General features: G+C 36.2%; 1 protein-coding gene across 4 annotated transcripts in view; it reads right to left on the bottom strand.

Moving 5' to 3' along the window:
* The window catches only part of mtmr9 (myotubularin related protein 9), a 17,477-nt gene continuing 1,412 nt past the window's right edge, over window positions 1-16,065 (bottom strand). Inside the window, exons 1-11 of one of the 4 annotated variants that reach the window (XM_084432721.1) lie at window positions 14,899-14,966; window positions 14,125-14,330; window positions 13,561-13,669; window positions 13,324-13,449; window positions 11,866-12,039; window positions 11,572-11,789; window positions 9,994-10,155; window positions 9,426-9,567; window positions 8,018-8,238; window positions 6,932-7,083; window positions 1-1,468 (exon numbers count right to left, since the gene is read on the bottom strand). In XM_084432721.1, coding sequence (XP_084288847.1) covers window positions 1,305-1,468; window positions 6,932-7,083; window positions 8,018-8,238; window positions 9,426-9,567; window positions 9,994-10,155; window positions 11,572-11,789; window positions 11,866-12,039; window positions 13,324-13,449; window positions 13,561-13,669; window positions 14,125-14,306 — 1,650 coding nt within the window. In that variant the 5' untranslated portion in view covers window positions 14,307-14,330; window positions 14,899-14,966 and the 3' untranslated portion in view covers window positions 1-1,304. Of the gene's footprint in view, window positions 1,469-6,931; window positions 7,084-8,017; window positions 8,239-9,425; window positions 9,568-9,993; window positions 10,156-11,571; window positions 11,790-11,865; window positions 12,040-13,323; window positions 13,450-13,560; window positions 13,670-14,124; window positions 14,331-14,803; window positions 14,967-16,065 lie in introns of those variants that run through there. The other 3 variants (XM_084432722.1, XM_084432724.1, XM_084432723.1) reach the window with 3 other exon arrangements.

Below are 16,065 nucleotides of genomic sequence, written 5' to 3'. Positions count from 1 at the left end.
TACATTAAACAATCTTTTAATGCCCACAGAACATAATCAAATTCAATGTAACACTTGATCAATATTACATTTTGTAAAGCAAGGCATGACACTATACAGACACTTATAAGACAGATCTTAATGATGTATGTCAGTTGATGCTACTGAAGTGCCAGAATGAATTAATAAAAAATGATTAACTTGTGCACATGTATAAAAAAACAAAACAACAACAATAACAACTGACTGTCTATACCCAGTATCAAAACCTTCCTTAAACTAAAACACATTCATAATTGCAGCAGTCTCTTTGATGATAAGAACCCACTGGAATATTAAAATTACCTTTATATGCAACGGGAGTCATACATCATAGATTTAAATATTCACATATTTATGAAATAAATGGTTCCAAAAACCTTAATGGCACAATGAGTGTATATCTTGATTCATTGAGAAATGTTTTTGCAGAGAGCACCTCTAGTCTAGAAGAACATGCTCAAGTCATTCATGGAGAACTGGAGGGAATCAAGTGCTTTTGTTCACAACGGAAATTGTAATGATCCCAGTGGGCTTTATTTTTAGCTGTTCCCAAACAACGGCTTTGTGTATCCTAATAAAGATCTTAATCTTCACACACACAAAAAAAAGGTTCTAAAGGCTGTGGATGGAGATTTATGACACATTTTGATCTCTAAAACAAATTTGTCTTTTTAAACAAAATGCTATATATTATTACTCAATACAAATATGTATATTACCCGTGCACAGAAGATCTTACATTTGTAAAGCAAACAGTGCCGCTTTTGGCAATCTCTTATTCATGTGGCCAGAGTTACGGATCATGTAAGACTATGTAAACCACCAGTGTTATATTGAAATGATATTTTCAGCATCTCATAGTCAGTCTCTAATTCTTTCCCTTTCAAAACAGCTGTTTTATAGCTGCATTGTCTATTGCACTTCGTGACAAATGACTAAAAATGAAAAATGGCACATCAGCAGTCCCTTTGCTTTTGAGAATGTGTAAACCACAGCACCCAATTTGCAATATCTAGGGAAATGACATATAATAACAAGCTAATCAGTTCAAAGTGTTGAACAAGCAATAATAAGGACGAGTGCGGCATAGTGTTTGAGGAAGAAAACTACAATGATATACTAATATAGCATCAGATCTAGTGGCCATAGAGTAGAATCCATTGGAGACCAGTGAAATATGTTAATGTGAATAAAGCTGAGCAGTGGAATCATAAGGAAAGAGTACGGTCAGAGGGAGGAGTGTAGATACATGTGCGTAGGACTCATTTCATTCTGTTGATGTCCTACGGTGTCTGCAGCGGGCTGTCCTCCGTCTCCAGCTGGGCCAGCTGTCTCCGCAGACTGTTCACTTTGTTCTGCAGCTCCTTGTTGTACTCTATAATATGGACCATCTCCTGATAGGCCTCATCCAAACACTTTGTGGAGCGATTCCAGCGAAGGAATATCCCTATAGAGAAAACAAGACCAAAGTAAATCTGTCACAATGTGCCTGAAATGTGATTATATATTCTTCGGTCGCTGATCAATTAACTTTTCTGGCATTTCAAAAAAAAAAAAAAAAAAAGGTAGGTCTGATGCTGCATGACTGACTATAAAACCTGGCTGCCTATGCGGTGGATAGGCATGTTGCTGTCCAAGGCAACTCCCACCAGTCCACCCTTATTAGATAGGCTTGACCAGAGGCAAATGCTGCCTTACTTTAGTAGGAAATCCTTCTTAGCAAACTTTTAGTCATAATGGTGTTGACTTGTATTGTTTCCGGGTGCAAGAATTCAAAGAATAAACGTTTAGCGGGAGTGAGTTACTTTTGGTTTCCAGTGAAGGATTCCAGCGCATTATAAGCGTAAATATGGAGAGAACGCTGCGATGGAAATTCTGAAATACCTCCGTGTTTGTAATAATTCGTTACATTTATACAGCGCTTTTCTAGGTACTCAAAGCGCTTTACATGGAAGGGGGAATCTCCTCAACCACCACCGATGTGCAGCATGATGCAACGGCAGCCATATTGTGCCAGAACGCCCACCACACACCAGCTTATTGATGGAGAGGAGACAGAGATGAAGCCAATCAGTATATGGGGATGATTAGGAGGCCATGATGGACAGAGGCCAAGGGGCAAATTTGGCCAGGATTGCCAGGGTTACACCCCTACTCTTTTCGAAGGACATCCTGGGATTTTTAATGACCACAGAGAGTCAGGACCTCGGTTTAACGTCTCATCCGAAGGACGGTGCTCATTGACAGTATAGTGTCCCCATCACTACACTGGGGTGTTAAGACCCACACAGACCACAGGGTGAGCACCCCCTACTGGCCTCACTAACACCTCTTCCAACATTTCAAACTTTTAGGGCAAACGGAGGGGAAAAACTGAAAGGAACTGCCATTCCGTCAGTTAAATTAAGAAACGGGGAGCGCAACGCCATAGAAAGCTGCGTTATTTGCCATCAGATTCTGTTCCCCCCATGTTTCTTACACAATGAGTTTCTAATATTTATCAAACTGCTGCCATAGAGTTCCATTTTCCCCATAATGCCGTTTATGTGAATTTCTCGGCCCAGGTAAAGAGTAAACATTTATTTGCAGTAGTGCTGCACGATTAATCATATCGCAATCTCGATGTCAAGCCTATGCGATTATATGATGCATACCGACACTGAGGAGAGAGAGCAGGACATCCAACTCTCAATTGACACTTTTCACACGCTCTCATGCCACGCATCCATTTTCTCACGCAGAGAAAAAACGAGAAGCAAAGAGGGCACTGACACCGATAGACTAGACAGAGCAGGTTACTTCTGATAGGAAGCAAATTCTCTGCTCTCAGATTCGGTCAATTTTATTCAAATTCAAACAATAGCGTTTTGGCGCTTGTAAATGTGACGTGACAGATCGTGGTCGTGAACCGAACATCTCTTACTCTTTACTAGTTAATAGTAAATAAACACGAATGAAGTGTTTGTTGAAAGATACAGTACAACTTACCGAAATGTTTACCTCATACATAATATCGATCAATCAAGTGTTTTTCAACCGCGGAAAGAGGCCAATAAAACAGCTGGAGAACAATCTCACATAACATTACATTTACCTCAGGAAAGCCATTTGATAGTTGGCAAGACAAATTATATAGAGGAGTATTTTGCTTAATATGTGCACTATATTAAATATTTATTATATTTTTACTTATATCATTAAAATATTGTAACAATGTTATTATAGCCTAGTAAAAACCACATTATATTTAATTTGAGTTGTTATTTTTAACCTTTAATAATAATACCAGCTGACAGGGCTCTCTGTATGTTTATGGCATTAGTTGAGATTTTTTAATTAACATAAATTAACATACTATACCTAATATTTATCCAAATGAATTGATATTGAATCAAGATCACAAGATTTGACTTGAAATCGTGAAATTTGTGTTAAGCAATAATAAAAACAGTAGCCTACCAGTCATTGTACTATGTAAACATTGTAACGTTGTCACCAAACTTAACAAAATTCTGTTTAGTTATCAAATGTTTTTACAATCGCAATATCTTACACCAAAAATAATCCACTGACTGAGTTTATTTATACTTAAATGTCCCGGCTTGTCTGGACAGAATGTTCAAAATATCTTATTTTCATGAGCATACAAAAGTTCTTATTTATGGTTCTATTTATTTTATACTATTGAGACAATAACAAGTTTGCAGTAATGCAAAGATGTCATTATTTAATTTTGTAAAAAATATTATTTTAATTTGAAAACACTGTGCAGTTTGTTGATGTTGCTAGTTTGAGTTGAGAAATACACATTTCAGCATTACCACTAATCTGTGTGCAATTTCCTTGAGAACCAAGCAAGTTGACTCATGAAACAATTTGTTTATTATATCGCAATCCCATACCGCAATCGCAATATTGACCTCAATAATCGCAATATGGCATTTTCCCCAAATCGTGCAGCCCTAATACATGTAACGACACTGTAACAACACAGTGAGGTTACACTTTAAATATAATGCTTTGGAAGAAATGCCACAAGCTGAAAAAACATGTAAACTGGTCACATTCAGTTTCCATGACAGGCATTAACCATAATCAATTGCACCAAGTGACTCAGCATATGTTTACACGTGCATATGTAATTAAGATACAGTGGGGTTTTTGTGTAGTTGAGCTACAGTCTTTATCTGTCTTCATCTGCATAATCAAATATTTTAAGGATTAAATAAACATTGCACAATACACAAGAGCCTAACGCAGAGGCTAACTGTAGATTAACATACATGCACATGCTGGATGAAGACAAGCTACAATCACATTTTATAGGTCTGTTAGTCTGAATAAAAATTAGAACAATTTCAGTCAGACTAAAGCATTTATATGACATTTTATATAATTAAATAAAATGTATTATAGTTTAAATTCATATTAAATGCAATTAGCCGAATTTTAGAGTGCTTTTTTGACCCACCTAAGAAGGACTTTTAGTAAATCTGTATTTGTAATGTATACTTTAAATGTCAATTGTATTGATACTTTGTACGCACGGCTAAAGTAGTTCCTGGCAGGTCTTGCCCGCATTACAGTTCCGTATAACTTCACCAAATGATTTCAGTTATTTGAAAGGTCTTTACAGACTACAGAACCAAAACCCACAACGACACTGACCAAGCAAATAAATATAGTAAACAATAGGATAAAAATGACACATTATTTCCATGTTTTTGCCACAAAATTACATCTTATGTACGGACAGCGCATACTCTCTTTCTCTCTTCCTCTCAAACGCACACATACAGTACGGACACACACTCGCACAGAAATGTGTTGTCAGCGCTGCTCCAAAGATTTTATTAGTAAACTGGTTTTGCAACTTAAAAGCTACATGACATTTCTCACTAGCGAGGTAATGACAGCGCTGTTTTTGGAGCAGATAAACTTACAGTTTCGCTATTAGTAGAGTCGCTATTGCCGAACACTGTTGAGAGACCCACAGACTCAGGTAATTCACACACGCTTCATCTCTTTCTCTCTCTATTTACTGCATTAGTCTGCTAGTGCTATCAGTGGCTGAAGCCTCCGTTACTAGCTCTAAAATGACGTTTTGGAATTAGCAACGGAGGGATGAGAAGAGATGTGTAAGAAATTAGTCCTACACAAGACCATTTTAAGGACAAAAACCTGACAAATGTTTTGGAATACATCATCTGAACAATGACTTGAGGTGTGGTTACTGTAGTATAAGTGGAATAATTGACTCATTTGAATTATTAGAAAGTAATGCACACCGAGGTGTAAGGGTGTGTATTATTTTAAAATGATTTCTTCATTTATCCCTTACTTTGCAACTTCAACATTACAAATGTGTAATTGCAATTTAGTAAAATTTAAATATATTAACTTTAAATGCATTATCAAATAACACTGCAGTTAAAATGATAATAAAGTACTTCATGTGTGCTTTAGTATGTTATCAAAATAAGTGTACATGGGATACAAATAAGCACTTTTTAAATGAACTTTCAGCAAAGCCATGCCATACCTCAAGGCTTTACATAAGGAAACATACAGAATGACTGGAATCTTTGTCACCACACCCATGTTTCTGAGCACACGTACAGCTGACAGTCTTTAATGATGTCAGCAGCAGAGCAAACTGGTCAATACCCACCCGACTGTGAAATTAACACTAGATTAGTTGTTCCTCAAAGGACCTTGAAGCTTAAATTCTTTGGGCAAAATGTCCTCCCATACTTTCAATTATTGCTCAATGCAAAGGCTTTTCAGATCCCATATTTTAATATTACCTACCTTTAAAATAAATAGCTCTTTTGGTGACTACATAATCGGTTAGTTTCATCTCATGGTTTAGATGAAATGTGGAAAATACTATTAATAAAGAACGAGTCGGTGTGTCCAAACGTTTGCCTGGTAGTGTATATGAAAGGTCTAAACATATCTGTGAGTTGTTTGAGAACTGCTCATGTGACTGAAAGTGAACTCCATGGCACTAAACTCCGTGTCTGCTTGGCTGATTTTCCTGAAAGAGTCCCTTTCACTGCACCTTTGAAATAGAGGCATGACAGGTTCCAGAGGTGAGGACTAAAAAAAATAAAATGACAGGCACCGAGGTCATCGGGGTTGAATCATTGTCACACTTGTGAATTCCACGTGACGTAATATGCATCCGCTGAAAGGTTTAAAACAAGCATTACTGAAGCAGAAGTTGCTTCTTTAATGCTTCTTTAATATCTTAAACATGATATTTTTGAGAGGTGAGTTTTCCTGAAAGTAATTAAAATTTCAACAGATCTAAATGAATCATTAAATTCAAAATAAAATTAACTGGGAAATTTAGGACATTTTATCTTTGTCTTATCTGTCACGAAACACACACACATTTTTTTTGCAGCAAACAACAGGTGTGTTCTTTACAATTGTCAGTAATTAATTTAAATAAAAGTATATTAAAATATAAATAATTTAAATAATGACTTTAATTACATATTGTTATTTACATACAATTTTTAAAATTTTATATAATTGTATTTCAATTTTTTAAATAACATACAGTTTATAGTTTAAAATAACAAATAGCCTAAAGAGTATAGATGGCTTTCATTTTCATTACACCAGGAATTTTATCATAATTCAGATGGAAAGTTTGTTAAACATGGTTTTGAAGTGTCACTAATTCACGAGATATCTATAGGTTCGTCTACATCATGGAAGAACGGTGACATACTGTTACGGTCATTTCAAAACACGCAAGGATCTCACAATCCACACGTTGCACATCTAAAGTGCCAAGGCAGAAATATAGCTAAAGCACCAAACAACACGTGACTGCCACCTACAGGTTAACTGGGTAAACGCATGGTGTCATGATATAATATTCCGTGTCACTCACCCTCCCACAGCAGCAGGCTCTGAGGTGCCACAGACGGCCAGATGACCAGGTTATTGGGCTCATACAGCGGGTTGAGAAATCGCTCCAGCTCCTGAGGACGGTTCACCCATGACCACAGAGACACGGTTTTCTGAGACAGCTGCAGCTTCACCCTGAAACATTACACAGAAAGTACTAAGTTTACATTTACACCCAAACTTTACAGTAAAGTTTATGTTATGAGGAGCCAGACACATCCAGCCACTGCCATCCGTTATCTCAAATAAGCAAACAAAAAGCCTTTCACCAACTCTACTCTTCACTCTTAACCCTAACATTCATAAACATTTTGAGCTACTGAATAAAGAACCTTTCAGTGAAAAGCCCTTTTTTCTTTGTGTAAAGACTTTACAAATCTAAACAATCTGTATTCACTAAAGAATCTTTTGTGGAATAAAAAGGTTCTATGGATGTTAAATCTTCTTTGTGGAACTAAACCCAAACCGAACCAAAGCGAAACCTGTCCTCTGGAGTCTAAAGGCCAGATTTATGTCATCACACACATTACACAATATTTATTGTCAGTAAATGACTGTACCAAATCTGGACATTTTGAAATGTGATACACATTTTAGCAATAAGTGGAAAAACATTGCACAACACATCTACCAAAACATCCTGCTCAGAATATGAAACAAACACAAAAGGGTCACGGCCAGCTACAAGCTGACCTCTGCTGACGTAGGAGTGTTGACAGAAGAGGTCATGACCTCTGCTCCTGAACATATCTTTCCATACGGATAGAATTACAACCTGCCAACCAAAATGTTTAACACAGAGTGTACTTGGAAACGTCAAGTGCAAAATACAGCCCTCTTCTGAATGCCAACCCTAGCAGTTCTCCTCTGAATCCACACTTTGGAGATGCAATTGCCTCACAGGTTTTTGGGTTAACTTCAGAATAATGGGACAGGGCATGTGTTGGCTAGTTAGAAATTAGGGGTCATGTATCTGGGATTGTAGAATCTAAAGTTTTTACAAGAAGGTTGTATGTGGGGGAGGAAATGAGATGTATGTGAGAATCTGTAAATGGAGGGGAACACTAACCTTTCGGCCACTCTGTTTCCAAGGAAAGTGCCAAACTGTGAGGCATAGGTGTGCTCAAAAAGCATGATCAGGAAATTCTCATTGAACTGGAAGGAGCAGGGGAACTGCCGCAGGATCTGCCACACACAGTCCAGGAAGAGCAGGAACACGGGCGCTTCACTTCGAGGCTTCCCGTTTGAGTATGCAGACTGCGCACAGCGCTGCTGGAACGGGTGACCGGCCTGGAGGTAAAGGATTTCATACATCACAGATAATAATCATTTTATAAAATAAAACCACAAAATTCCGCTCCCTAGTTCCCTATTGTTAATCGAATTCAGCAGTAGCGAAGGTGTTGATTCTCTTAACACTGACACTGATATGCCACTATATAAGACGTTGCATACAGTGACATTATGAAATACGCACTTGTCCTACAATTTTTTATTAAGAAAAACATAAATGTACATGCATATTAGCATTCAGACATGAAACAAATATAATACAATGTTTTTTTACTGTCTCTTATATTCACCAAGGCTGCATTTCTTTGATAAAAGACAATTACTACAATTTAAAACAACTGTTTTCTATATTTTATTTCTAAAATGTCATTTATTCCTGTGATGGCGAGTTTTCAGCATCATTACTCCAGTCTTCAGTGTCACATTCTCCTTCAGAAATCATTCTAATATGCTGATTTGCTGCTCAAGAAATATTTCTTATTATTCTTATCATCATTATATCAATGTTAAAAACAGTTTTTTGTGGAAACCATGATATACTTTTTAAAGATTCTTTTAACAAAAAGTTCAAAAGAACAAATTATTTAAAAATATAGGCTAGATCTTTTGTAACATTATTATCGTATATACTGTTAAATTTTCAAATAAATGCAACCTTGCAGAAATAAAAACCTTACGGACACCAAATTTTGCACGATAAAATCCATAAATTAAAAAGTAAAAATTAAAAGCTTTCTTTTAAACATCTAAGAACTAAAATTCCTTTGTCACGCACACACACACGTTACAAAGGCTACTTTTATGGAAAGAATAGTGTTAAACAAAACTAAATTCTTAAAGCAACGTAAGTTATTTCAGCTTGATATTTATTTCCTGTATAATATTTTGCAGGATTTTTTGTTTTGATTCCCCCCCCCCAAAAAATGTTTTAAAGACAGAATATACATTTACACTTGTGCTCACCCTGATGCCCTACGACAATATTTCTAGTGTGTAAATATAGTGCGCAGCCAGTAATCTACTGTATTTTTTCACTGCATTCTGGAAATTTCTAAGGAGAGAGCTAGAATGATTTTGACAGTGGGACGGCCTTAGAAATGGCCGACCCCTAGGGAACTAGGGAGCAGAGTTGAAACAAATCAGGCATATATGAGTAAAAGAGTTTTCCTTGTAACCTCCCTCACCTGTAACCACTCTCGCTCGATCAGCGCCTCAAAGCCACGGATGGTTCTGCATGCCGGATCGAGGATGATCTGGGCAAGAGACGTCACCTGCAGTGTCGAATCAGTGCCCTCCGTGCCATGAACCAGAACTGACGCCCCTTCCCTGCAAAACACCACAAATAACGCACATTACACATTATGAAAATGACTTCAGAGAGAATGTTTTTTTGTTGGGGATTTTTAAGCACTTCCTCCGATCCCAGTTTGAAATTGCACTCAGTTTGAGATTATTTAGCTCACACATAGTGCTAAAAACCTGATAATGAACTGCATGCCAAAAAAGCGTTTAAAACAGCAGTACTGGTGGTATAAAAATAATGATGATTACAGCATGACAATTGCAGTAATTAACACCACAACAAGCTTTGCAACAAATGTGCTGAGAAACAGGGCGGCAGCAGCTTTTGTAATTAACTTAGAATAGAGCTAAAACAGTAATTAACACAGTATGCACAGTATGGCATAAGCAGATCTGTCTGTGGTGTAATGGGTCTGTGACAGGAACAGACAGACGTATCAACAGATGTACCTGTCAATGCACTGTGCAGCCAGGCAGGCCGTGGTGAGGATTTCCTTAACATGACTCTGCCAGTTGGAGGCTTCAAGTTTACTGAGCCAGCGGTCCATGCTGTGAGACTGATCATTGCACGCCTCCACCAGCTTTATCAGACTCTCCTGCAGAACATTAGACCTGTGGGAGAACAGCTGTCAGATTATAGTCCCAGTTACAGAACTCATTTGTGCAGCTGTGTTTGCCTGCTCACAAACGATATGCTTCAGCTCTGAATTGGCATTTTAGCTGCAATAGATGTGTATTTTCAGGCTTATGCCTAAAAGATTTTACCTAACAAGTCCCCTGATAAATGTACAGTCTCAGATGGTCCAAAGTTTGTTCATTGACTGTCTGACTCTGATGCATATTGATCACATAATTGAGAAGTACTTTGGCAAAGTCTAATCTGACTTATGCAACTTTATCAGTACCTGGAAACCAAGCTGAGCTCTTATGAAATGGTCACTGGATTTGCCAAAGTTTGTCAAAGTTAAAATTGCGATGAAACAGGAGAGAAGATTGAGTTATGTTTTAGATTATGCATAATTTACAACGTCAATTCAAAACAAGAAGAATAGATCTTATCGTGGATGATTCATCCATGTACAACATACATTTACAAAATAGCTGTAAAAATTATGAATTTTCATTTCGTGAGGACTTTATTTTTTTTCTTAAAGATACTCAGAGTTTTTGTTTAAAGGGGTCATATGATGCTATTTTAAAAGTTCATTATTTTAATTATTTTATTCATTAAAAGGTCATTATTTTAACTTTTTGTGTGCAAAAAAACAAAAAAACAAAACGACTTTATTCAACTATTCATTTTCTTCAGTGTGGGCCTCTGAGTGAGTTCACGTAGTGAAACAGCGCAGCGCTTCTGGGTTGTACGTCAGAACGTAGGCTCACTATTGGCCGACGCTGGTCATGTGTGTGATGCGTGTGATGCTGGCCAACAGTGAGCCTACGTTCTGACATACAAAATGAATAGTTGAATAAAGTCGTAATTTTTGTAATTTTTTGCGCACAAAAAGTATTCTCGTCGCTTGATAACCTTAAGGTTGAGCCACTGTAGTCACTTGGACTATTTTAACGATGTCTTTACAAAATGTTCTGGGATGGCAGATATCGATTACCTTGCAGCCTATGAAGGAGTGAGCCAGCTCTCAGATTTCATCAAAAATATCTTAATTTGTGTTCCGAAGATGAACGAAAGTCTTACGGGGTTGGGACAACGTGAGGGTGAGTAATTACTGACAGAATTTTCATTTTTGGCTGAACTAACCCTTTAAAAACTTGATTTTTACCACGGGGTCTTTTAGCAAATCTCAAATCTCTTTCATACTGTACATTATAATGTTGTGATGTCTAAATTTACTTCTAACATTTTAAACTATTCATTTTTTTTATTTATTGTTTTACATTTATTTGGATAAAATAGTATTACATTTTAATATTGGTCATAACATGAAAATGATTATCAGCCAGAATATTAATATTATGCATCTCTACTATGCAGTTAGGATGGCTCTGCGAGAATAATTGGATACGCACCTCTCAATGGCTTTATGGATCCTCCTCCACTGCGGGTAGTTGGCTTCCTGCTCAAATCCTCCTCCGCGAGCTTTAGCCTGCTGCGCTATCGCTATAGTCCGCGTGTCGATGATATAACCACGCTTCCCAGCGCAAAGCGTGGCATTGATCAGTTTCTCGTCTTCTTTGCAGCGGCGCCCATTGGTTCCTGTTAGTGGCTGCGCTGCTCGCATCATCACCTGTGGACAGCGAGATCAGGGTCTGTATTAAATAGATCAATATTTGGAAACAACATTTTCAAAGTGCATTTCTAACCATGCCGTTTTTCTTGTGGTAGTAACTGAGCATAGGGAAACGGCCACCGTGGCGGAAGGAAGCAGCTTTGCAGAGACTTTCATCATCGATGTCTTTGGGCACGGTCAGTAGGGACGGGTACGAGGGGCACACGCTGAAGTCTTTATTGACCTCACTCAGTCTCCATTCATCTGTCTGAGAGAGGACCACAGAGCAGTTTTTAGACAGTTCCTTTTAAAATCTAAATAAGAAAACCTAATTCTAACATTCTAATTGTAAAGTAATAGGGGTTTAGAATAAGCTGACATATACAACTGTACCCTTCAATAGTTTAAACTCACTAAGATTTGGTTTTTGAAAGAAATTAATACTTTTATTCCGCAAGAATACATTTAATTGAACAAAAGTGACAAACTTCTATAATGTTACAATTATTTCAAATAAAGTTCTTTTGAACGTTCTATTTATAAAAGAATCCTTAAAACAATAAAGTCTCCACTAAAATATTACATACAGAAGGATCATGTGACACTGAAGACTGGAGTATAAGTAATGATGCTGAAAATTCAGCTTTGCTATCACAGGAATATTAAATTTTACAATCTTTTAAAACAGATCATTTAAATTGTAATATTATTTCACAACGTTTGGAGCTGTATGAGTTTCTTTCTTCTGCTGAACACAAAAGAAGATATTTTGAAGAATGTTGTTATCAAACAGTTGACGGTAGCCATTGACTTCCATTGTATGGAAAAAAATCAATGGATGCCGTCAACTGTCTGGTTATCCACATTCTTCAAAATATCTTCTTTTGTGTTCAACAGAAGAAACTCATACAGGTTTGAAACAACTTGAGGGTGAGTAAACGATGACAGAACTTCATTTTTGGGTGAACTATCCCTTTAATATTCAACAATATTATTGATTTGACTGCACTGACACTATTTGATGCGAACTGAACTGAGCTGGACGACGACATCAATGTTTTTCTCTATAGATGTAAATGAACTAATTTAATAATTGATGATCTGAATCAACACTGAACTGACTACAGATGAACAATGACACTATTTTCTTTTAGAGCTGCTGTAGAGCCGAAATAAGCTGTTTGCATCATTGAATCATTTTCCTGTTATCATTGCATAGCTGCTTTGAAACAATGTGTATTTTATTTCATATATAAATAAAGGTGACTTGAATTCACAATGTTCCTGTTTTACTCTGTCTTGATAAATGCAGCTATAAGAGTCTTCTTTCAAAAAACCTTACCGACCCCAAACTTTTGAACGGTAGTGTATGAAATACTAGCTGTATTTATATTAAAATTGGATCTCAGAACATGTAATCATGAGCATTTGTTCCCTGGCTTCCCATAGAGAACAATCTGAAAAAAAAACCGAACAATGATACACTGAGAAAATGTATCACAATATTTTTCTGATGACCTCAGTGTCAAGGCTTCCAGGGATAAAACAATACCATAGACTCCAGATCTTTGAAAGCCTCCTCTGGTATGAACAACTGCCATCCATCCTCAATGACCTCAAACAGAGGACGGTAGAAGAAGGGATACATCAGGGACACAGAGTCCAGCGTGGACAGAGCCTGAAAGATGAACCATCATAACCTGAACACTAACAGCATAAACTGATGAGTAGAAATTATTATTTGTCTATTATTATTCTGCTTTATGAGTGAGTACTAATGCAGTCTTACCTCAATTGAGCTGGCAATATTAAGACACTCCTCCATGCCAGGTATGTCCAGCTGAATCACCCGCAGGTCTTTACACTTTACAATAATAGTTCCCAAGGATCCAACAAACCTGCACACATTAGGTCAGTAAGATTTTTTTATGTTTTTGAGAGAAGTCTCTTATGCTCACCGTGGCTGCATTTATTTGATAAAAAATAGTGTAAAAACAGTAATATTGTGAAATAGGGTTACAATTAAAGGGATAGTTCACCCAAAAATTCAAATTCTGTCATCATTTACTCACCCTTATGTTGTTCCAAACCTGTATGAGTTTCTGTCTTCTGCTGAACTAAAAAGAAGATATTTTTGAAGAATGCTGGTAACCAGACAGTTGACATTGACTTTCATAGTAGGAAGAAAATACTATGGAAGTCAGTGGCTACCATTAACTGTCTGGTTATCAACATTGTTTAAAATATCTTCTTTTGTGTTCAACAGAAGAATACTGGTTTGGAACAACATGAGGGTGAGTAAATGAAGACAGAACTGTCCCTTTAAAATAACCTTTCGGTACGTCAGTGGTACCTTTTCTCAATAGAGTCAATGTTGGTATGAAGCAGCCAGAGCTCCTCGGTGTTATCCTGGCGAGAGGACAAAATGAGGTGATGTCCCGTCAGACACAGAGTTCCCTCCACAGTGGGCATGAAGGGTCGGTGGAGGACCACCCCATCCGCACGAGGGGTTTTGATCAGCTCAGCAAACTCCATGATGTTTTGAGAGGCTCAAGAAACCTGGGAGAGTCAATGGGACATGAAACAGTTAAGAATACTGTAATGCATTCGAAATACATCGATTACGTCTTAAGATTATTATTATTTTTTTAATGTTTGTTATTGTGTGATTAGCATATATTTAGTTAGTTATATGTATATAACATTCCTTTTTTATTTAGCTAAGAAATGTCTTTGCACTGTTGATAAGAGGTTTGTTATTATTAATGTATTTGTATAACTGCAGGCTGCAAAACAGGACAAGCAATGAGACAGCAGTAAGAAAAATACCACATTCGTCTATTTTACTTGAAGGAGCATAAATCAGACATATATGTTTCTTTATAAACAATTATTGTAACATATACAATGTATCTGCAAATTTCTCTCGGCTCGCTGTGTCATCACACTGAAATGATGACAACAGACGGGATTTGCAGCTTTGATTCGCTCGTACTAAAAACTGTTCAAAGGCACTCGACAGAAAACCGTACATGCAAGAACAAAATGTCTTGTCCTTGTCAAGAACAAAAATGTGCATTATTAACATGTACTTAGATGACAGCGGTAACAACAACATTCCTCTCACCAACACTTCCTTGTCTTCCACTCCTTTGTTGGATCTGACAACAGACCGCAAGCAAATATGAAGCAATATCGCCACCTACTGGTTTGGGTGAACGCGAGGGAGAAGCCATTGAGTGATTATTTTAATAAATAAAACTATTTTTAAGTAATTATATAAAATACAATATAATTATATAAATATAATTTTAGTGTTCTCTTCAGGTTTATAAAATAAAGACATGATCACAAAACATTAGTGACGAACAACACCATGACAATTACAACATGCAAAAGTTAAACAATGTTAAACACAATAGAAGAGATTAGGAACAAGTTTTATATTTTGATATTAGGCCTATTTTTGCTTGCAAATATGTTCTTCTCAATTACTAGGCTTAATAAATAAACAAATAAATACAATTTGAATGCCTAATTAATAGCAGGATATCTTTTGTAAATAAACCAAATTTAGAATGCTTGACAGGGATGCATTTATGTAGACTTCACAATCAGGACTGTTATTTTCATTAGTTGAACTGTGGACTGTACATTTGTGGAACTGAACAAACAGTTCTGGAATGTATTCCAGGGAATACACAGTACTTGCTTCTTAATGTTATCCATTCAACCTCACAGGTGTTACTGGCAGTGCTGAGAGCTCAGAAGTTAGAACACTGCTGACGTGACCATTTTGTCTGTTTTTTACCAAAAAAACCTAAAAATCATTAATTTCGTGGCACAGGAATTTAAAAAACAGTGAAATTCTCTAATGTTCACCAGTGTACAAAGTCTTCTCAATTACTTTATTTTTTAATGAAAATAAGTACTATAACTTCCACACAAAAAACTAAAATAAAATAAAAAATAGAAATAATAAAAATGATATAATAATAAATAATCTTCATGAACTGTTTTTCTTTCTGTGATTTCTTTGAACTGTATTATAAAATTGTGCTGTACTATAATTTCACAAAGGTTTTATGGGGTTATTCTAAAAAATAAAATAAAATAAAATAAAATAATGTAATATAATATAATATAATATAATATAATATAATATAATATAATATAATATAATATAATATAATATAATATAATATAATATAATATAATATAATAAAAATAAAATTAAATAAAATTAAATAAACAATAAAATTGTACTGTACTATAATTTCACAAAGGTTTTATG

The sequence above is a fragment of the Rutilus rutilus genome (assembly GCF_951802725.1).
Source record: "Rutilus rutilus genome assembly, chromosome: 15".
Taxonomy (NCBI): domain Eukaryota; kingdom Metazoa; phylum Chordata; class Actinopteri; order Cypriniformes; family Leuciscidae; genus Rutilus; species Rutilus rutilus.
This window is presented reverse-complemented; position numbering and strand designations above follow the sequence as displayed.